At 48.8% G+C, this 21287-nt stretch overlaps 10 protein-coding genes across 10 annotated transcripts; 4 read left to right on the top strand and 6 right to left on the bottom strand.

Annotated features, from left to right (window-relative positions):
• Window positions 1-460: 460 nt before the first annotated feature.
• FOIG_09462 (MFS transporter, SP family, general alpha glucoside:H+ symporter) lies at window positions 461-4252 on the top strand. Its single transcript, XM_031209738.1, has 3 exons — window positions 461-1201; window positions 1258-1498; window positions 1552-4252. Exons 1-3 carry the CDS (start codon window positions 721-723, stop codon window positions 2444-2446), a joined length of 1617 nt encoding a protein of 538 aa, XP_031060825.1. The 5' UTR covers window positions 461-720; the 3' UTR covers window positions 2447-4252.
• On the bottom strand, window positions 2549-3991 carry FOIG_09463 (uncharacterized protein; the record flags this gene model as incomplete). The annotated part of the gene is made up of 1 exon (XM_031209739.1): window positions 2549-3991. The coding sequence occupies one exon, from the start codon at window positions 3989-3991 to the stop codon at window positions 2549-2551; it is 1443 nt and encodes a 480-aa protein (XP_031060826.1).
• A 554-nt stretch (window positions 4253-4806) lies between the features above and the next one.
• On the top strand, window positions 4807-6160 carry FOIG_09461 (L-asparaginase). Its single transcript, XM_031209737.1, has one exon. It carries the CDS (start codon window positions 4890-4892, stop codon window positions 5997-5999), a length of 1110 nt encoding a protein of 369 aa, XP_031060824.1. The 5' UTR covers window positions 4807-4889; the 3' UTR covers window positions 6000-6160.
• A 586-nt stretch (window positions 6161-6746) lies between these two features.
• On the top strand, window positions 6747-7694 carry FOIG_09460 (uncharacterized protein). Its single transcript, XM_031209736.1, has 3 exons — window positions 6747-6955; window positions 7001-7258; window positions 7304-7694. Exons 1-3 carry the CDS (start codon window positions 6815-6817, stop codon window positions 7382-7384), a joined length of 480 nt encoding a protein of 159 aa, XP_031060823.1. The 5' UTR covers window positions 6747-6814; the 3' UTR covers window positions 7385-7694.
• Window positions 7695-7713: 19 nt separating this feature from the next.
• On the bottom strand, window positions 7714-8815 carry FOIG_09459 (serine/threonine protein kinase; the record flags this gene model as incomplete). The annotated part of the gene is made up of 2 exons (XM_031209735.1): window positions 7714-8030; window positions 8080-8815. 2 exons carry the CDS (start codon window positions 8813-8815, stop codon window positions 7714-7716), a joined length of 1053 nt encoding a protein of 350 aa, XP_031060822.1.
• Window positions 8816-10049: 1234 nt separating this feature from the next.
• FOIG_09458 (uncharacterized protein) lies at window positions 10050-12821 on the top strand (the record flags this gene model as incomplete). Its single annotated transcript, XM_031209734.1, has 3 exons — window positions 10050-10141; window positions 10191-12653; window positions 12710-12821. The coding sequence occupies 3 exons, from the start codon at window positions 10050-10052 to the stop codon at window positions 12819-12821; spliced, it is 2667 nt and encodes an 888-aa protein (XP_031060821.1).
• A 176-nt stretch (window positions 12822-12997) lies between these two features.
• Window positions 12998-13855, bottom strand: FOIG_09457 (uncharacterized protein; the record flags this gene model as incomplete). Its single annotated transcript, XM_031209733.1, has 1 exon — window positions 12998-13855. The coding sequence occupies one exon, from the start codon at window positions 13853-13855 to the stop codon at window positions 12998-13000; it is 858 nt and encodes a 285-aa protein (XP_031060820.1).
• A 194-nt stretch (window positions 13856-14049) lies between these two features.
• On the bottom strand, window positions 14050-14507 carry FOIG_09456 (uncharacterized protein; the record flags this gene model as incomplete). The annotated part of the gene is made up of 2 exons (XM_031209732.1): window positions 14050-14408; window positions 14462-14507. The coding sequence occupies 2 exons, from the start codon at window positions 14505-14507 to the stop codon at window positions 14050-14052; spliced, it is 405 nt and encodes a 134-aa protein (XP_031060819.1).
• A 1107-nt stretch (window positions 14508-15614) lies between these two features.
• Window positions 15615-17636, bottom strand: FOIG_09455 (uncharacterized protein; the record flags this gene model as incomplete). Its single annotated transcript, XM_031209731.1, has 1 exon — window positions 15615-17636. The coding sequence occupies one exon, from the start codon at window positions 17634-17636 to the stop codon at window positions 15615-15617; it is 2022 nt and encodes a 673-aa protein (XP_031060818.1).
• A 1464-nt stretch (window positions 17637-19100) lies between these two features.
• FOIG_09454 (uncharacterized protein) lies at window positions 19101-20918 on the bottom strand (the record flags this gene model as incomplete). The annotated part of the gene is made up of 3 exons (XM_031209730.1): window positions 19101-19945; window positions 20523-20856; window positions 20904-20918. 3 exons carry the CDS (start codon window positions 20916-20918, stop codon window positions 19101-19103), a joined length of 1194 nt encoding a protein of 397 aa, XP_031060817.1.
• Window positions 20919-21287: the final 369 nt, after the last annotated feature.

Genomic DNA, 21287 nt, shown 5'->3' with positions numbered 1-21287 from the left:
AATTGAGAGGTAGAGGAGGATGAGAGAGGATGGTGAGATGGGAGCAAATGGTCATGGGAATATTGTTGAGAGGGGAAGACGAGGTGTTTATTATTTACCCATCTTATCGGCCGACATCACTCCGTTGAATGTGGAGATCAGATCCTTTCTCTGATCAACGCCGCATGTAACGGACCCTCCGCTCAATGAATGGAGCGTAACATCCATCGCCAACTCGTAAAAGATCAGCCGAGGCTGGCTCTCACCCCATCAGTTTACCCTACGACGTCAGAGGGGTTCGCCTTAAAAAACCCTGGTTCGGGTGTGACCAGCGGAGACTCCGACTCTAGCGCTCCCACCATCGGAGTTGTTCCGCACTATTGATCTCTAATCCCAAAGCAGCCAATTATTGCAGTGAAACATATTCCGAAGGGTGGAAACTCCGCTAGCACGCGGAGTCTCCTGTTCAGAAGACTCGTGCCCCAATCCCATTTCTTGAAAATCACCCCACACACTCAATCCCCAGATTTCCCCATGCTTTTCATACCAGATGATGTACAGTTCCTGGTTTCTGGGGGATTAACTTAAGCTTGGGCGAAAAAATCATCATCCGAGCTGTCGGGTTCAGGCGTAGCGAGCATCGGCTCCACGAAAGTACATAAAGGACCGACTATCCTTTCACTTTTCCCCCAGCATCTCGCCATCCCATCTCTTCCCATTCTCCCAACTCCAATCTTCACCATGGCTTCTTATCCTGAGAAGAGTATCGACGCTCAGCATGACGAGACCATTAGCCCCGAAGCTCTTGCTTCAGAGGCCAAAGTCGCTGCGGAGGCTGAGCATCATATGACGCTCTGGGAAGCTATCAAGACTTATCCCAAGGCCATTGGTTGGTCTGTCCTTTTGTCGACGACTCTCATCATGGAAGGCTATGACCTTGCTTTACTTGGCAATTTGTATGCTTCTCCTGTGTTCAATGAGAAGTTTGGCTCGTGGAATGCTGAGAAGGAGAAATATGCTGTTTCTCCTGCGTGGCAATCTGGTTTGTCCAACGGTGCTCGCGCCGGCGAGATCATTGGTCTCATCATTGCCGGTTGGACATCTGACAGATACGGCTACAAGATGACCACCATCGGCTCTCTCGTTCTCATGATCGCCTTTGTCTTTGTTCTCTTCTTCGCTCCCAACGTCAAGATTCTTGTGCTGGGAGAAGTCCTCTGCGGTAAGTATCATATCATACCACCAAAGCTGTGCCATTCGCTAATGTAACGATACAAGGTATCCCATGGGGCGCGTTCCAAAGCGTTACTCCTGCATATGCATCCGAAGTAGCACCGGTTGTTCTGCGACCTTACCTCACGACCTTCATCAACATGTGCTGGGTGATTGGTCAATTCTTTGCAGCTGCTGTGAACAAAGGTTCTGTTGGTCGCGGTGACGAGTGGGCTTATCGAATTCCTTTTGGTGTGCAGTGGGTTTGGCCTGTGCCTATCCTGGCAGGTGTTATTTTTGCTCCGGAGTAAGTTGTGTCACATCATCAGGGTGAGGATTGTTGAGCTAATGTTGTGATAGATCACCTTGGTGGTATGTTAGGAAGGGTAACCGAGCTGCAGCCAAGAAGTCGCTTCTGAGACTCACTTCACCCCAACAACCCAACTTTAACGCCGACGAGACGATTGCCATGATTGAGCATACGAATGAGATGGAGAAGAACTTGAAGGAGGGAACTACTTATAGGGACTGCTTCAAGGGTGTTGATCTTCGCCGAACTGAGATTGTTGTTGGTATCTGGCTTGTGCAGACTCTTGGTGGACAGAATCTTATGGGTTACTTCTCATATTTCCTCACACAAGCTGGTATGGATGCAAGCAACTCCTTCTCTCTGTCCATGGGCCAATATGCTCTTGGAATGGTTGGCACCATGGGCTCTTGGTTCTTGATGTCCAGGGTTGGCCGACGCACGATTCACTTCTCAGGTCTATGCTCTCAACTCCTCATCCTCATCATTGTCGGCTCCCTCTCCTTCTCCAAAGACAACTCTTCCGTCTGGGCTATTGGCGGCATGCTCATTCTCTTCACATTTGTCTACGATTTCACCGTTGGACCCGTCACATACTCTCTCATCTCCGAGCTCTCATCGACCCGACTCAAGGCCAAGACCATCGTCATGGCTCGCGCCGCCTACAATGCTAGCAACATCTTTGTCAACGTCATGACAAACTATCAGCTATCCTCGTCGGCGTGGAACTGGGGAGCTCGCACCGCCTATTTCTGGGCTGGAACATGTCTCCTCTCTGCTATCTGGGTTTTCTTCAGACTTCCTGAGCCTAAGGATCGTACTTATGCTGAGTTGGATGTTCTCTTTGAGAAGAAGGTTCCTGCAAGGAAGTTTGCCAAGACGCAGATCGATCCTTATTCGCACTCGGTTACTTCTGACAAGAAGTTGAACGAGAAAGACTTGCAGTAGGCATTGGAATAATGTATCGGTGTTGATGGAATCAAAAGAAACGAGGTGTATGATAGTAATGTGGGTATATAGTTTTGAATAGCTTGATGTACAGATTGTTTATTATGAATTTACTCTCGATATTGGTGGACTACTGTGGGCCACGCTAGGCCCGGGACTCGGCAGTGCCTGTTGTATATGCTTTTCTAGAAGCGGCTCATAAGTGGATGCACCTCCCGGCAGTTTGGTTATGAGGTTCCGGATATATAGTAAGTCATCTTCAGGTGACGTGCCCATCGCAAGGCCTTGGGGACTTGAAGGCGTGACTGGTACACGAGCGAGTACGTCAACTACCGCCGAGACAATGTCGTAAAGCTTCTCTGTTACTCCAATGCCGTGGATCTTTATACTGTCGATGGAAAGATCTCGCGTTGAGAGCGTGAGATCCTTGGCAACGACTAGAGGGTATTGGTAAGTGAGACTATGCTGGTGCGCGTTTTCACTGAGATGACCCAGTCGAAGGCGCAACTTCCACACAATCATCCGTAGCCACAGCTGTGTTATTCTCAGATTCGCTTTCTGTGTTTCATGAAGTTGCAAATCAGGCTTTATAGCCGTATTAACAGCCGTCTCCACGAAATCCAGCGACGAAAGAGGCGGTGAGATAGCAAAGCGCTCCTGATTCAGCAGCGCAACAAACGAAGTATCGATGGGTCTAAAAAGCGCCGAAAGACTCCAGAAGCCAGAAAGCGAAGGATCGTTCATGTCGATTTCTGGGGCCTCGTCGGTTATTTGTAATGTGATGGGGCGGCGATATCGGATGGCGTGAGATCGCTCTGATACGACAAGGACCCAGAATAGTCGGTGTGCTAACGCCTTTGCGGAATGGTCCATGTCCTCGAGGCGCAGGAGACAGAATAGTGTTGTTGCTTCGCGCAGGAAGAGAAATGTTTGGCTGTGGTGCGAGAGACGCGCTTGGCAGGCGTAGAGGAAGAATGCGAGGAGGCATTGGTTGAGGGTTGGTTTCATTGTGCGGGGGGTGGATTGATGGACGGTGACGACTTGATCCACGATCATTGAACCGTATGTCGCATTATTCTCAGCGATGATGCCTTGCGACAGTAAATTCTCTGGCTCTTCTGTCTGGAGGAGAACTTGCGCGCACATGGCGACAAGGACGGAGTAAGCCTCAAGTCTCCATTCAGGCGTCGCCGACGATGACGCCGATCTGAGCAGCACGACATAATCGCGAGTCAGAATAGGAATAGTAGGGTAAAGCCGTGCAAAGAAGCGCTCAACACAATGATCGAGTACCTGAGCCGGTACAAGCTCAATGAGTCGATGCAGCGCGTCAACAGGTGCATTGGACGGTACCGAGTAATGGCCGTGGATAGGCTGGAGAATGCTCGGAGCGCCGGACTGTCCAATGCAGCGATCTCCTAGACCTGCATCCACACATCTTCTGCACGGCCGATACTCGTTACAGCCTCGGCGGAGCGTCTTGCAGCGCTGACAGGCTCTAGGTACCTGCGTCCGCTTGGCGGGGGGGACATCATCGTCGGGCATAGATACTTAGCCTCAGATAAGACACGTCTACTGTGTTTATCTGAGTAGTGTACAGTACAGGTATGGATACAGCGGGAGAGATAAAGGATCGATAATCGCGCACGTGCGTGGGTCGAGGGTACCGCAACGGGAGTAAGTTTCCTTGGGATGAGGTAACGAAAAGATAAGAAAAATAAGACGAAAGAAACGAAAAATTCCCGCAAGCGATAGGATGTAACTCAAATGTCAAGGGACAAGAGAGCGACTGAGTCAAGAACCAACAGAGAAAAGAGGGAAAGTGGATTTCGAGTTCGTGGGGATTGGAGAGGCTGGTTTATTCGGGAACTGCTACACCCCGCTTAGAGGCTATGCCTAAATGGGCCGTTACATATCGTCTATCACTTGGCGAAAGCATGTCAACTTGATTAATATCTTTAAACCAGTTTATTGGTAAGTGATATAAGTTCTATCTATTTCTAGATGTAGAAATAATTTCCATCATCGAGCCAATTGTTCACGGTGGCTGACTTCCCCGCGTCTTCATCGGCATGTCAGCGTTAGAGGCCGAAAGATAATAATGCAGACTAGAATCTTGGCAGAAACCCATAATCCCTGGTTGATCACCTATCGCCGTACGTAATTAGGGCGCACGGTGAGAACCTTCTACCTCACCTTACTTGCTCTTGGCTATCTTACTATCCTCGAACTAGAGAGCCGATCCGACGGGACCTGTTAACTAATGATAAGGTAACACGGTGGGTTGCACGCATATCCTCGGTCAGGATAAGTTGATCACGGCCAAGATACCAAGATATCACGACTATAAAAGATGCCCAAACTCCCCTTCATCATGCTCTTGTTTCTCTGTTCTTCAGGCAGTTGTCTTGTATCGTTGATAGTCTTGTCCTGACCGCCCAACATGTCGCCCTCTCTTCAATCCCTGTTCACTCTCACTACCCTTGTAGGCTCGGCCCTCGCTTCGCCTCTCCCCGAGATACCCCAGCTCGTCACCCGGGCAGTCAGCGACTTTGAGTGCTACAACGCCAGTCTTCCCAATATCACTATCTACGCTACCGGCGGTACAATCGCTGGTTCAGCCGGGTCTTCTGATCAGACTACGGGCTACAAGGCTGGTGCTTTGGGTATCAAGACGTTGATCGACGCTGTTCCCCAATTATGCAACGTCTCCAATGTTCGGGGCGTGCAGATCGCCAATGTTGATAGTGGAGACATCAACTCAACTATTCTGACTACTTTGGCGCATCGCATTCAGGATGATCTTGATAGCGATTACATGCAGGGTGTTGTTGTTACCCATGGCACTGATACCCTTGAGGAGTCGTCTTTCTTCTTGGATCTTACTGTCAAGAGTGAGAAGCCTGTTGTTATGGTGGGCTCTATGCGCCCTGCTACAGCTCTCTCCGCTGATGGCCCTCTCAACCTCCTCTCTGCCGTCAGACTCGCCAGCAGCAAGAGCGCTATGGGTCGAGGAGCCATGATCGTTCTCAACGATAAAATTGCTTCTGCGCGATACACCATCAAGACCAACGCCAACTCCCTCGACACCTTCAAAGCCGAAGATCAAGGCTATCTCGGCTCCTTCGAGAACGTGGAGCCCATCTTTTGGTACCCCGCCACTAGACCTCTCGGTCATCACTACTTCAACATCAGCACCAGCTCCACCAAGACTGCTCTTCCTCAAGTTGACGTCCTGTATGGTCATCAAGAAACTGACCCTAAGCTTTTCCAAGAAGCTATTGAGAATGGTGCTGAGGGTATTGTTCTTGCTGGTCTTGGCGCTGGAGGTTGGCCCGATAAGGCTGTTGAGGAGATCAAGAAGGTTCTGAACGAGACTGAGATTCCTGTCGTTGTTAGCCGACGCACTGCCTGGGGATATGTTGACGAGCGACCTTTTGGTATTGGAGCTGGATATCTGAATCCTTCCAAAGCACGCATTCAGCTCCAGCTTGCGTTGGAGAAGAAGCTTTCTATTGAGGAGATCAAGGACATTTTTGAGTATGCTTCTTAGATGATGAGCGAATCCGTATGACTTCATGATGTATATATGAACTAGAATAACATTTCTCAAGAGAATATCATGTGCGACGCACTATTCAGATAAAATGCAATGAAGTATCTAACACATCTGTCAGATTATTCAAGGGATAAAGATATATCTCAGTTCCTTGCCGTGATATACAAATCACCTACTTTCTATTGTTCTTTGTAATATAATGATTGGTTTAACGGGGTTGGACTAGGCTGCGGTTAGAGCGGTAGTAAACCTCAGCCGAAAGGACAGATTTGCTTATAGTCTAATTACTTCAAGCATAAAAACAAGTTTAAAATGACTAGCCACCACTTGGTGAGGAATGTGAGATCCAGGGAACATCCAAATAGGATTCTGACCACAATCCAACAAATGAGATAATAAAGTAATCCTACGGCAAAAAGCCGATTCTAGGGTAGGCTGAATGGTCGTGAAGAATCTCTGTATTACACGCCAAACGGTTAGTTAGATAGCAGATGAAGCTTTAAATGATGATAAAGATAAGGTAGCCATGTAAGAATTTATGTTAGTCCCCGAGACGGGGCCTATAAAATCGTTCGCATCTTCTCGACACCACAATCCGTGATCAAGTCCTACTTGCGATGGCGCGTGCGCTGTAGGACTTAGTATTTACTGATTTTAGTGGCTATTCCCTCTGACTAATCGCTGTTACAGTGGTCTAGCGCACGTTCAGGCACCAGAGACTCAAGACGTAGTAGACTTAAGACTACTTTCTTACATCTTCAATCACTTTTTCATTAAGACACATGACATAAAAAATAACAGACTTCAATATGTCATCCGGATCAACAGAACGCCGAACCATCAATCTTCCCGGGACGACAGATCAGCCCAAAACAGAGCCAGATTATTTCCTCGATGCTCGCAGCGCAGCAGCTTTGTCTCAACTCCAGGATGGTGACCTGTTGAAGATGGTAAGACCATCTCACGTCCTTAGAGCCAAGCTTACCCAGAATTAGGTAGTCGATCATGAGGAGGACATCATCGAGTTCGACGATCACGTCAAGCAGGTAGCGCCTGAAGATCTTGCCGAGTACTTTGACGCTCCTGGAATAAAGAAGTTTGCCTTTTATCGCTATCCTGGGTCAGGTGCTGTAATCTTGATCTGGACACGTTTCCCTGCTACAGCTTCGACCAAGAACGCGCGAGTTCAGCATCGGCTGAGAAGGGATTTGACTTGGCATGCAGAGAAAGCGGACATCAAGAATGTGGCTACAGTAAGTCTTGGCCTTGTCGTGGTGAATTTGGCTGATGATTTGTAGCTTGAAGTGCAATCGCGGAAGGATATTACTGCCGAACGCCTGAGAGAGGCGGCAGACGCGTTAACGATAAGCAAGGAATGAGGGAATATGCTCAAAGGCCTGGAAATGTTTACTCTGCGCTCTCACTTTTCGTCGTTCTTCAATAACTACTTCTTATGATTCTAAACAAATCGTTAAGTGGCGGGCTAGCCTTGAGCAGCACAAGGATCATCTCTACACAGATACAAAGCCGTATGTGCACCAAAGGTGAAACAGCATGTTCCAAGCGTTTCACTTTGGAGAGACGATCTGTCTGAGACGGCCAAAGTGTAGCGATCACCAATCTGAGGATACATAGAAAGTCTAAATACTTCAACTATCTTGACTCAAAATATTAATAACCTCACTCTTCCCCCTGACAAATCTGGCAATTATGTAGCTCCGTTAAAAGCAGTTTCGAACTCAGCAGGAGTGTAGCGTCCTTCACTCTCGCTGCACATAGCCTTGGCAATGACCTTGAGAAGACCATCGTTGCCGTTAAAAACACCATAGTTTCTCCCCCGGAGGATTTCCTCTGTCTTGTCCGCTGTAACACGCTCGTAACTAGTGTTGGGAGGCTCAATGAGATCCTTCCAAAGCTGGAATCGGTCATCAGAGTTTCGCAGGTCAGGAACAGACATGACGAGGAAACTCATGGCCAGAGAGAAGGTATCAGCCTTGGTGGTGTAGTCTCTGCCAATGATGATTTCTAGAGAAATGTTAGTTTACAGCTGAGATGGAAGAAGTGGATATGGTACCTGGGGCAGTGTATGAGGGAGTGCCGACGTCCATCTGAACAGTAGTACCAATGTCTCGCGACTGGTCAAAGTCCATAAGCTTAATGGTATCTCCATCCTTGAGAAAGTTCTCGGGCTTGAGATCACGATGGATGATGCCCGCGGCGGAGACAGCAGCAACAGCAGCGAGCATCTGTTTGAAAGCGCCGTTCACATCAGAAAGGCTGCCGAGGTTATCAGCCACGGAGCCCTCCTGGACATAAGGCATGATAGCGAAACCATAGTCCTTCACGCCACCCTTGCCATAAACGATGTGATGAATGGGAAGAATATTAGGGTGATCGAGGGCTTTCTGCAGACGAGCGCCATACATGATAGCGTTGCCATCACCAGACTTGATACCACTGCGCTTACTAACAACAGTCTCTTGCTGCGGCTGGTTCTCAGTATCGGTCCAAGTCAAGGTAGCTTTGTCGATGAGGACTGTCAAGCTAGTAGCGACGGTGCTGTCCTTGGTGAGCGTGTAGCACTCCCAGGTCAACTTCTTCTCAGAGTTGACCCAGTCGCCGACAATGAGGTCTTCCATGCCGGGGACGTCAAAGACGGGGATTGAAGCAGTGATGTCCTCCCATCTTCGGAAGAGGGCCCAATTTGAGATGAAATCAGGAAAACTACCTTCGCCAGAAGCGGCGCTGGCGTTGGCGATAAAAGAGAGTAAAGCCCCAAGGGCAAAGGTGAAGCGACTTGAGAAAAGCATTGTCGCGGAAGAGAATGACTATCCAAAAGAGTGTAGGAAGAATACCAACGACCTGCTATTAGGGCCGTTCACAATGTTGGGTGGTGCGTTTATTTAACAGACCTGTCAATCTTTTGACAGTGACTTACAAGACCAAGAATATCCCATGTTTTTCAGAGGATGCATGCTGAATCCTTGGCGTAATCCGTTTAATTAGTTCATCTAAATTTTATTGTACTTGAAACAGGAGCTTTAATGGAGATCCTTGTGCTGACATGTTCCACTACCGATGAAACAGGGCTGAGCTGACTGTATGTGCGTGGAGTTATAGCGTGTTGATGACTCGTGAACCGAAGATTCAGGCGGTTTCCTGAGACATTTTGCGGGAGGCTTGAAAGGTGAGACGAGGCCCCAGATTTTCCCGTCTTTGCCGTGTCTATGGGATCAAGATTGGGGTCTGGATGAGATTTTAGTAGAAACGTGCTTAGATTGGGGGCTCAGCCTTTGCACGCCCCGTAGAGTGACCTCGAGATGATTAGAGATGGTGAATCATGAGAATGGTGACGAGGCTCAGCGGTAGTATTGCGATCGCCTATCTACCTTGATTGTTTACATGCTTTGAATCCTATTGCAACGATGACATACTCACTGATCTCAAATCCTACGCATGAAATAAATGAATCTATAATAGACAATACTACAAGGCAGATTTCTTATTTACAGCCCGATCATACCAATGAGAGTAGGCTATTCTACAACTCCCCTGTCCGTTTACTCCAGTGGAGTCAGCTAAGCCCTAGAACACAAGTGGGGGCACCCACTAACAGCCCCCGATAAGCGCACGGGATGGAGCCTTGCAGCCCTCTAAGGATTCCGAAGGATGGAAATTAAGGAGTCCCGATATTTGACCATCTCACTCTGCTTCGTAATACTATCGGCAGATGCGATGCCGTGCAGTCTATGCTGAATCTGGAGGTAAATTTCGACGCACTTATGTAAGCAGCGTGTTTTGCTACTGCGCGTTGAGATCCTTCGGAAGTTTCTTCTGAAGGATCGGCCCTGTAATTTAGAATTATGGAGATGGCTTACAATCCATGTAAGTCATCCTCTTAATGTTGAGGCTTGTATGTAAATGTCTGTAAATAAGTCCATTATTATTCTTGACTTTACTTAAAGTCTTTTGTTTCCTACAGGCGCTCTTTTGTCGATTGTTTTAGTATCGCAAACCTTGGTTGGGTTAGCTTCTTCATTCGTTATGTTGCGCCCTACAGACTCTCCCATGCCAATTGGCATTGGTTTCCTTCTTTTGTCTTTCGGAGCCAAGTTCACTTCTGCCGTTCCTTACCAGTGAGTTACATGCCGTCGAAAGTGAGTTGGCTGAGCTAATTCATCATAGAATTTACCAGCTTAATGAGCGAGACGTCAACACTGATACCACTACAACTGATTCCTTCATTTCTACTACCACCAGCGCCGTCGCGCCCATTGACGTTCTTCCTACTACAAGTTCAGACGTTGTTGTGATCAACACTGAGACTTCATCCAACAATGACGCTATTGTCGTTGACACAACTACCAATGCTGCTCCTGTGATTGAGACTCCTACCACTATTGGCCAGATTGTTGATGCTACCACCAGCGCTGAGATTGCGCCTGTTGGTACCGAGACATCAGCTATCGTGGATGTGTTGAGCAGCACTGATGCTCCTGTCGTGAACCCTATTCCTACTACAACCGATGAACAGACTACATCGAACTGGATTCCTCCCGCTGGTACAGAGACCAACGTTGTTGGCACTCCTGGTGCCAGCACTGATGTTCCCCCTCCTGCTGGTACTGAGACTGCCACTACCAACAAGGCTGTTGAGCCAGTTGGTACGACTACCAAAACTGATCTTCCTCCTGTTGGAACAGAGACTACGAGCGACGTCCCTCCTCCGGTTGTCGACACCACCACAAACACTGCTGTTCCGGTTGGGACTGAGACTACCAGCAACGCAATTGAACCTGTCGACACAACCACTGATCTTCCTGCTCCTGGTCCTGAGACGACCACCACCCAGGCTCAGGCACCCGCTGAGACGACTACCTCGGCTGTCATCCCTCCTCCAAACACCGACACCAGCGCTGAGGCGCCCCCTCCCGAAACCACAACCGACAAGGCCGATGCTCCTAGCACCACTGCTCCCGTCAACAACATCCCCAGCACAACTGAAAAGGCCTCTGAGCCAAGCGACAAGCCCAGCGATGCCCCTTCAGCCCCCGTCACTGCTCCTCCTCAAGAAGCCACTGCTGCTGCTTCTCAGGCTCAGGTCACTGCCTCAGAGTATAACTCCAAGGTCGACGACATCATCCCTATCATTGTCGCTTGGACCAATAACCCTGATGGTCTCAAGACAGATACGCTGAACAAGATTAATAACTTGATCGATGGTGTCAAGGGTGCTATCAAGGATCTTGGCGGTAATGAATCTGGTGGTTGTCCCGGTAAGCGACGTCGCGGACTTCTCGACATTGTCTCCAACGTCATCAACACCTTGTCTTGTGTCGTCTCCAACCTTGAGGATGTTACTGGCAAGATCACTGGTGGCATTGTCGAGGGCGTCACTCCCATTGTGAGCACTCTCACCAACAACAGCAATGATCTCAAGGAGCAGAGTGAGGAGGAGGAAGATGAGGATAAGTCCAAGACTGAGAAGGAGGAGTCTAAGACTGAAGAGGAAGAGTCCAAGACAGAGGAGAGCAAGACGGAGGCCAGTACCACTGAGAAGCCTACCTCCACTGAGGCTGAGACTACGACTTCTGCTGAGACAACTGAGACTACGGGGTCTTGCAAGATGAGGGAGACTACCAATGTGCCCGCTGCTTCTGATACCCAGCCTAAGACTTCGATTGCTCTGCCTCCCACGAGCGGCGATGGCGCTACTGGTAGCGAGACCTCTGCTGGTGCGGCCGAAACTGGTACTTCTGATGTGCCTACCTCCACTGAGGCTGCTGATGTGACTACCTCCAACCAAGGTCCTGAGTCTACCACCGCTGCTGAGACCTCTGTCCAAGAGACCTCTACCAAGCCTGCCGATGAGACTAGCACCGCTGATCAAACCACCAAGACGGAAGAGACCTCCAAGGCCGAGGAGACTGACACTTCAGTCCCCGCTACCACAACACCCAGCACCCTCCTCACAACAACCCGTCCCTCCGACCGAACCACCGACACCATCACTTCCGGCTCAACCGAGGGCATCACCACCGCCCCAGTACGCACATACTACCCCTGCGGCATCTACGGCGGTCCCCGCGTCACATCAGCCTACTGCCAGTGCTCCACCACCGTCTCAGGCAAGCAGTACATCGCGACAGCTACACTCATCGATAATAAATGTGAAGCCTACACCGAGTATCCCTCCAAGGTCGACCCAGCTACTGAATCTCCCCCTCCTACACAAGCACCCATCAACGAACCTCTCACCAAGACCATTGATGGAACTGTCCTCGCCTGGACTGCCTACACCCTTGCGTATGGACAGGTTTACAAGGACGTCACAGCTACCTTCTCCAACGGTATTGGCGACGTAAAGACTATCGCTACACCGGTCCCTACGCAGACTCACGTCGATAACGATGGATCTGGGCAGTGCGGTACTAGCGACGGTCTCTCTAAGTCCGGTCTCGGTGACGCATGTGATCGCGCCATTGGTGAATTCCAAGACGATACCATCTACACGGGCTACACTACGCGCTACAGCCGCTCTAAGAAGGGTCTTCTCATGGTCATGTCTATGGGACAGGCTGCTTGTATTGCCAAGTTTAGCTGTGATGACTATGGTATCGGTATGAGCGGTAAGCTCATCAAGGAAGCGTAAGTCCCCCTTCACCAGCTGTTGATTGAGGATTACTTACTAACTTTGGATACAGACGTGAGAATGCGAAGAACAATGACAACATTTGGATGTGTGGACACATTGAGTTGTCGAACTCTTGTAAGGTTGTTATGGATTACTGTACGAACTGTAACAATGAGGGCTAAGACTTCTGTGTGGGTGTTGGCGATGGCTGATGGAAGTGGAGGCACAAATGGATCACATCGCCTTTCAATTAGATAATGTCAAATGTTCTTCAGTTTCTCGTGAAATCTATAGTCGACTACATCTACCTATTCCTAGAGTGATCCTAGTCACCGCTGGGGCGTCGCGCTGAAGAGTCTTAAGCCAAGCGAGTCGTGTTGAAGAGCCGATTCCCAGTGTCGGTCGTCTTCGTTCCCGTGAATTTGTTCTCCGAAATTCGGAGTGCAATCAATCCAGCACCGTGTCGTCTCATCACCTTTGCAAAGAGATGACCTTCAGTGATTGCCTCAGTCTGAACTACACCAGCCACGACTGTAATACTGATGTTGGGTTCAAGACGGACGACGCGCTTGATGAGCTCAATGACGCTCTTGCCGCTGTCGATCACAGAGTCCACCAAGATCACGTTCGACTGTCCCTGAACGTGATGTTTCTTGACATCGTCTGCACTAGAAGCGTGAACGAACATGGCTTGTGGGAACACATCGCTGATGCCGAATGCCACGGGTTCGCCGCCACGCATCAAAGCGATGATTGAAGTCTCAGCTTCGTTGCGCAGACGATGACCGGTTGTCTGATGGCCCTGCACGTGCGAGATGGTGAACCCCTCAAGACCAATGAGTTTGAATACGTACTCAGTGGCTAGGTAACGGCCGACATTGGCATGTGCTTCTCGTAACATGGGGCCAGATACTGCAGCGCTGCGCATGGGTGACATGAGAATATTGGAGGCAGCTTTGTTGGTAGCGTCATACTTCTTCAGTGGGCGACGTTCTCGGCGGGGATCAACAATTGACTTGACGAAGTCACCATCGTCAAAGCTGACCACGGGTAGACTGTTATTGTCAAGTCTAGGTGACGATGTACTTGGGAGGAGGACCTGTCGCGCTCGCAGGTGATCATCTTGAATGGCCGTGGCCAAGGCTGCATCCATAGTCGTGCTTCTCTTCTTCTCATCACCAACAACAACAACGGCTTGGTCCACTTCCCAAAGCATGGGTATGTCCAATAGACTATCACCAAAGGCCCATACATGGAGGTCATGCAAGTCTCTGAGATGCGACACGACAGAGGTATCGCAAGGTTGTGACTTCAAGGGTTTGCCAAAGGACCCAATTCTCCGCGCTCAGGCTGGTCATGTCAAATCTCTTCTTCTTATCATTCATGACCTGAAACAAGAGAACCAACGCATTAGGGTAAATAGATGATTTGGGTGAAAGTCTCTAAGTCCACGGGCGTGTACACAGCGTAGGGGGCACTATCCTCCTTTGACCAGAACATGAAGTGTCCAGTGACGACAGCGATTTTGCCACTGGCTGCAGCTTCATTCTTGATGTGGGTGATGGCTTCCGCTCGCCACTTTTTCTTTTCGGGGTCTTCGAGTTTCTGGAAGGCTTTCAGGCCACCGGGGACGAGGTAGGAAATGACGTCCGAGCCTTCAAAGAATGCGAACTCTGTCTCGCCGAGCTTGTTGCCCAGGCCTTCGAGAACGGTGGACTTCCCGGTAGCTGGAAGGCCGTAGAGACCGATCACTGTTGGCTTTGATGGATCTGGTGTTCAGATTATCATTGCGCAACTTGGACGGAGAAGGATAGGAACTGACCGTGGCCCACGCGGTTGGCGAGGCTAATCGCTGATGTAGATGTCATCTTTCGAAAAACGATTTGGTAAGCAGGGGTGTACTTGAATGTAGCAGTCCAAGTGTGATGAAGGATGAAGGATGAAAGATGGAGAAGTGAAAGGAGATCTTCTGCAATATTTCACTCCTAAACCATGACTGACTTACATGATTGAGCCCGTTTACCTTCGTCTTGAGCCATCCTATCAGAAGGACCAAGAAGCGATGTCAATGCAGGAGGCCCACCCATCACTCAAGCTGCATATAGCCGTGCCACAATAAACAATTCTCCGATATGCTTGATTGCCTACAAGATAAATTGAAGCCTGTAAACAAACCCTTCACGTCATGCTGCTGATTGGAGTTTGGCTCGCCTACAGCTTGTTCCTTCCAGGCATCAAGCCTTGGTCCATCCCCCGCGATAAGCATGCCACAATCGCAGTCACAATGGCCTATGACCAGACCCGACTTAGTGACACACAGGGACACCTCAGGGAAACTTCAAACTTGATTGTAAGCTTGACATTGCACACAGATTGCTTGCCTCTGGATTCTCAGCTTTGCCCTATGGCAGGCACAGGAAGATGTCCCAAACTCAAGAAACGAGGCTTCTCATGGACCTCTTCCAAATCATAATTCATCGCCCAATACGCGAGAAACACCTCTGTGACAACAGCTGCAAATTGTCTCCCAGGACAAGAAAACTTTCCAATCCCAAATGGAACATAGTTCTGTGAGGGAGTGATCATAGTGTGTGCATCCGCACTGTCCCGAATACCCTCATCCTTGTGTACCAGTACGAAGCGAATGGGTCGAAAGTGTACCCATTAGGATAAAGTTCCTCGTCGTGGTGAATACCCCAAGCAGAGCTCCCTCTCTTATACTAAACACTTTAGTCTGGTGTTGACAAACTTGTCTCTCAAGCATAAATCGTGATAAGCTTTGTTCATGACGCTTGGAATGTTCCATATCCCAGCGATTTGTGTAACGAGATACGGATTAAAACATCTGGTGGCGACCACAGTTATCCCATCGGGAACTTTGGAGAAATGGTTGTATGAAATGTGGAGGCCCGCCCCCGTCTCTCCACCTAGCAGCACTCTTCTCGCACCTTTCCCCGTAAACTTTCGCACTTTGATCAGATAATCTCAATATCAACACACTTTTCATCACTCCATGCCTCGCCAGACATGATTCCATGAACGTAGCAATCCCCAAGGATCTTCCATTTCTCCCCTGCCTTCCGTAGCACATAGGGCGTCTTCCCTCCCTGAAGCAGCGCAATCCGATCACCAGAGCGAGTAGGCCAAGGAACCAAACAGAGATATCCCGAGCTCGTCGTCGCCATTCTTTGATCAAAAGCCCACTGCACGTCGGCGAGGGACTTCCCCATCGTCAATATGTCGCTCATTTCCATGTTGCTTGCTTTCTTGTACCCGAGTAGTTGGCGATAGAGTTTTGGTACCACGTGTGAGAGATGCAGCTGGTTTATAACTGTGCCAGTCGTAGTCATATCAAAGCCTGCTATACTCTGTCCAAAACAGTCCAGAACATGGCGTCGATTAGCACTGAGACGAATCCGGTTACTCAATATGGTTGTGAGGAAAGCATCCTTTCGGGTTTCACCGGGCATCGTATAAAGATTTTCAGTTTTGAACACCAGGTCTTGCCAACCTTGGATAACAGCTATGGTTCCCCCGAGAGCCTCAGCCATCTTCGCATGTCGCTTGAAATTTCGAATTGAGCTCATGACTACATCGTTAGATTGTATTCGAGGCCCTTCGTAAGGGTATATCAGTTTTTCTCCAACATTGTTCAACTCATCCACGATGACACCCTTGAGAATTAGTGTTTTTCCATCGTTTAGAAGTCTTGCAGTGAAAGGTATGTTGGATTTGGACGCCTTTTCTTCAGGAAACGCGTCCCTCATTTCAAACAACTTTGGTGCTCGCTGGTTCTCCCTTGTAATTGGGTTCTTGATGCTGGAGGGGGCTCTCTCTTCATCCGGAACACTAGTGACGTCGTAACTCCATTCAGGAACCCACGAAGGCAAGCTTGTCAAAGTAGGTGGTATACAAGACGGCCTTCCCAAAGTGCTGAAAATCTCCAATGAGCAGCTACCGCTTATGATCTTAAAGGCTGCACGTGCGTAGCATTCCACAATGGAAATCGTGTAGTCCGGCTCGATCCCATATGTTGATGTGGCGATGCCTAGAGAGCCGTATACCTTGTCCCTCGGGTCTTTGGCTCTCAGCCACCGAAGAAGATGGAGCAGCACTGCAAGCTCCTTGTTCTTCCCGAAACTGCGACGCAACCGCAGTATGGCGACGGCAAGTTTGCCATCATTGTCGGCTAACATGCTGTCTTCCAGATTCAAGACATCTTCGTCATCCCCTGTATTGAAAGCGTTGCTGATTGTGTACATCATGATATAGCCAACTGTGCGACTGACGTCCAGTACTGGGGCAGCTAAATCGCCGCACATGATGATCGCACTGGGAGCTAGAGCCATTTCTTGAACAGTCCACACCCTTGACCACCATGGTCTCTTCAGTAGAGCGACTGCGCCTTTTTTGGCTGGGTCGGGTACAACAAAATCATTCTTAGCCAGGGCTTCGGAGGAAGCTTTGTCCTCGGCTTGATACCAGCCACCAGCTGGGATTACATGCTTCTCGAAGAATTCTCGTCCACTTTTGCTAATATGAGGCAGTGCAAGATTTTCAGTCGTTGGTATCAGTTCGAACAGGTGGTTGATTCCATCAGAGGCTGGATCGGGACCCAGCCAGATGACCACCCTCTGGGATTTGGTGTAGATGTCTTTCATAAGTTTAACCTGGGATTGGCGCTCCTCCAGGTCTTTCTGATTGATGCAAATGGCATCGATCCATAGCGTTCGCTCGGAATGCTCATTCCTCAAGTGATGGAGTGCACTGAGAAGATTTTCGGTGACTTGGAATGCTTCATTGTTGCATTTTATTTCCTGAAGCTGAGAGCTGTCGCCCCAGCAATACGAAAGAGCTTCATACATCGGGTTTTCTTCGAGTGCGACAACCTCGAGACGACACTCAATTGAGTCGTTATTCTCCGGTGCTGGAAGTAGATGGAGGAGACGGATTTGCGCTGGGCCGAGCACGCCTCCTGTGCTATTGTAGGAAAACATGACAATAGGCTGGTACTAGCACTCATACGAGATTTCCGGGGTGCTTGGGCTGGGAGGGTCGGCAAACTTTATGTTGGTGATATCTAGAATCAGGCCAGGCATTGTCTGAAGCGAGATATTATTCAGAGCTGACTAACATCTCACCTGCCTGCCAAGATCAAATGGGATACAATAGGTCAAGCTATGGCCCGTTCCTTCATTAGTTTACCATTCAGAGGCAGCAAAAGCGTCAAACCCTTTCTATTGAATTTTCCCAGAGTTGTCACTGACTTGCCATCGTCAACCCATTTATTTTCAGCCTCCTCAACTTCTATGAAACTCACACATTCAGATTTTTCGTTATCTTAGGAAGCAAAGCTCAGATCTCTATTCTAAGTGAGAGAAAGATTTAGCTAAGTTCAGTATAGACTAAGGAGGCTTTTAGGTTAGTTATTTTCATCACTAAGGCTAAAGGTCTGAAGGTTTCTCTTCCATGTTTCGTTTCGCAGACCGCCTTTTGGCCCGCAACCAAGAATTAATTATCTTTCTTGGCAGGATACGCATGTAGCTGACAAAGAGTGAGACTTCATATGTGAATATAGAAACTCCCTTGGTAAAAGTGTACATTCCTTGTTGTAAGGCTTTCCGATGGGCTTCCTGAGGTGGACTCACTCCCCTCTGCGAACCAGATAGTAAGATCGTCTGGTTCGTCTTGAAGAGTCGCTATAGCCGCAATTTCTCTCCATAAAGTCACCTCTGTTACGTACTCAAAGCCAAGAGACTCTATTCTCAGCTCGTATTTGCTGTAGAGATACCCTGTCAACAACATGATGCAGACCCAAATGGTGAACCGCGTCCCCATGAGACGTGATATCCTCCATGAACAGGTTTCTGTCAACTGTGAGCACTCTCCCAGCGTATTTTACGGCTACCTTCTCCCATGCCTCGAGAGTCTCAGACTCCAGCCTCACATCTCGTGTACCTTGCCAGTATATCGAACCATGCTTTCGGCGATAGGTAAAAGCACAAGCTTCTCTTCTTTCTCCGTGCCACATGGTCAGTGTCTGAAGCTCAGGCATGTTGAGTGCGACTTGTGCAGCGGTTTGAAGTAGCTTGTTGACCTGACGGGCGTTGGCCTTGGCGATTGCTCGGGCTGTCAGTGTGAGAGTTTGTAGCTGAGGCCATCTCCAATTTGGTTGAGACGCATCGAAGAAATGGCGGGCATCGATTATGAAAGCGACGGAAAGATGCTCGAGCTGCCGGCTTCGCGCGGCAAATACGGTGCCGAGGAAATGATAGGGAAGCCTGACTCGTTCTGGATTTAGGTTTGAGAGCAAACCTCTACCAAGAGCAAACAATTCCAGGAAATTCTCATTGAAATCTTCGAATATGGTGACTTTTTTAACGCTTTCCGGGAGGCTGTGGATCGTATTTAGAAAACCTATTATTTATTCTGTCAGCACTATACCATCATTTACTTTTATTTTACTTCTTGCCTATATCTGAAACTCGCTGTGCTATGTTCAAGTGTGATTGCCACGGTTCATAGCTGATCTCTTTTAAGTTTGGAAGCTTTGACCAGAGGTATTGTAAGGTTTCAGGATTGAATTGCTGACGGCACTGCCGACGTACAACGAATTTAATCACGGCATGGACTGAAGGGAGGCTCTGTCGAAATTTGAGCTCAGATACCTGTCCAAAAGGACGTCGTAGAGCGTCGTCTGGTGGCGCTTTAGTTACACGGCCCCTATACCACCCGTGCTCTGGATCGTGAATAGGATCTGCGCTATGCGGTTGACACTCGAATTTGTCTTCACCAGGAGCTCCGAAGTAACTGTTTTTGAACCAGTGTTCCGAATCGCTTGGGCAGTAAGCATTAAGTTCCAGAGTCAAAGGCTCTCTCCACGTCGTCAGGATGGAGAATAGCCTGGTGATGGCTTCGTTTAGGATCTTTGCAATGGAATACGACAATGTAAGCGACTCTCTCTTTCGGCACGATCGACAAGTATATCGGTTGAGCTCTATATTGAGCCATAGATGCTCGATTCTCCCCCTGTAGTGATCGTCGAGCTGCTCGAGGTGGTCGAGGCATAAGGGATGAAGTCTAAGATGAGCAAAGGTCTTTTTTTCAATAAAGTCTCGCCATTCCGTTGAAACCGAGGCGTACGGTGCGATGGATTTGTGTGCTGTCAGGGTCTCCAAGATCATACAGCGGATCTCGGTAGGTAAGGAGGACCAACGGGTCATTTCGTCGGCGTTTTTGCTGGACGGTCGGTCAAGTCTGATCAAGGTGATGGAGGTCACAGGGGGGTGAGGAGTCGAAGAATATTCTATTCCCAAAAGACTTCTACTTGTGAAATTACTGAGGGGCAGCTTAGCTTTAGGAATAATATTCAGCGTGCGCAGACATTTTAAGCCGGACGACGGCTCTGATTGATAGAGTATCATGACAAAAGTTTCTATTATCATATATGCAATAGCAATTGGTTATTCATTGTGACATAATGTCTAAATTGTGGACTAGATATGCTATTTGCCGTTGAGACATGTAGCCGACAGCATATATTCAGCACAATGAACTTAGTTAGCATAGGAATGCATCTCTTCACCATTCACGGACCTTCATGTTATCTTCCACCCTAAACTTTAATCTTACGGCCAGCAATCGGCCAAGTAGCATATTAAGTTCAAATTAGAGAGCAGTGAGAAGGAGGGCTTGATATCTCTCTTGTAGACTCTAAATCTAGTTAACAACAGCATGTAAGTATCCCTTGCCTGGATATGCTGTGAACGTCAATCTACTAGAATTTCGCGCTGACTACTAAGAGTCACAGTTGCAGTAGTACGAGTCACCTACAGCTACGTTAGTAAACAGAAACTCTTCACAGATTCTCGGGCATCTCTTACCTTCCTGGCTACAAGTCTCCTTGTGTTGCTCATCGGATCCCGCAGCACCCATTTGCTTGAGACTCTCAATGCAGTCATCACAGTTGCTGATCTTCATGCAGTAGCCAGCGCAGTACTGCTGGTTCCTAGTAGTGCATCCAGTGTAGCATGGGGCGCCAGCTCCTCCGGCGGGCTGGCCAAAGCATTCGCCGGTGCACAGCTGGTTGTTCCTCGCTACACAATCATTGTAGGAACCCCCCAAGCAGTTGTTGTTCTCGCCCGCTTCGCGTGGAGCGTTACACTTGCCGCCCAAGACAGCTGGAGCGGAGGAGGCGAGGAGAAGGGTAACAAGAGTCTATGATTATTAGCTGAGGGAAGGGCTGGGATTTAGGGAATGCTTACCCAGGCTGAGTGCATGGTGACGAATTTGTTTGAGTGTCGTTAGATGTAAATGATGGTTTGAGAGAAGATTTATTTGTGATTATTGATGGATCTGGATGCTTGGAGGACCAAAGACGACATTTATAGTGATAGCGAGCATCTCGATTCCTTCCCCACTGTCAGAAGCTGGTCCATAGATTCATTCATGACATCACGATCGATGCAACATTCATTCTCGTTCCGTAAGGTATACGGAGAACATGCAGCGGAAGCCTAGATCTACAAGGTACTTTTTAGGTAATTTCTGGTGCGTTTAGTGGATCGAAGCGAGGCTCAGCTAGGAACAAGTCCCTTGCCATTCGTTCAGCTTCGTGAAGTCTCACTGATGGGTCCCTTGGCACGCGT

Source organism: Fusarium odoratissimum, assembly GCF_000260195.1.
Source record: "Fusarium odoratissimum NRRL 54006 unplaced genomic scaffold supercont1.15, whole genome shotgun sequence".
NCBI lineage: Eukaryota > Fungi > Ascomycota > Sordariomycetes > Hypocreales > Nectriaceae > Fusarium > Fusarium odoratissimum.
The sequence above is the reverse complement of the archived record's forward strand: the minus strand, read 5'-3'. Positions and strand labels throughout refer to the sequence as shown.

Bases quoted from the DNA above. Each gene is read 5' to 3' on its own strand.
- FOIG_09462 (XM_031209738.1), top strand. From the start codon at position 721: ATGGCTTCTTATCCTGAGAAGAGTATCGACGCTCAGCATGACGAGACC. The intron at 1,202-1,257 runs GTAAGTATCATA...TAACGATACAAG, and splicing joins GCTGGGAGAAGTCCTCTGCG to GTATCCCATGGGGCGCGTTC. The intron at 1,499-1,551 runs GTAAGTTGTGTC...ATGTTGTGATAG, and splicing joins GGTGTTATTTTTGCTCCGGA to ATCACCTTGGTGGTATGTTA.
- FOIG_09461 (XM_031209737.1), top strand. From the start codon at position 4,890: ATGTCGCCCTCTCTTCAATCCCTGTTCACTCTCACTACCCTTGTAGGC.
- FOIG_09460 (XM_031209736.1), top strand. From the start codon at position 6,815: ATGTCATCCGGATCAACAGAACGCCGAACCATCAATCTTCCCGGGACG. The intron at 6,956-7,000 runs GTAAGACCATCT...ACCCAGAATTAG, and splicing joins ATGGTGACCTGTTGAAGATG to GTAGTCGATCATGAGGAGGA. The intron at 7,259-7,303 runs GTAAGTCTTGGC...GATGATTTGTAG, and splicing joins ACATCAAGAATGTGGCTACA to CTTGAAGTGCAATCGCGGAA.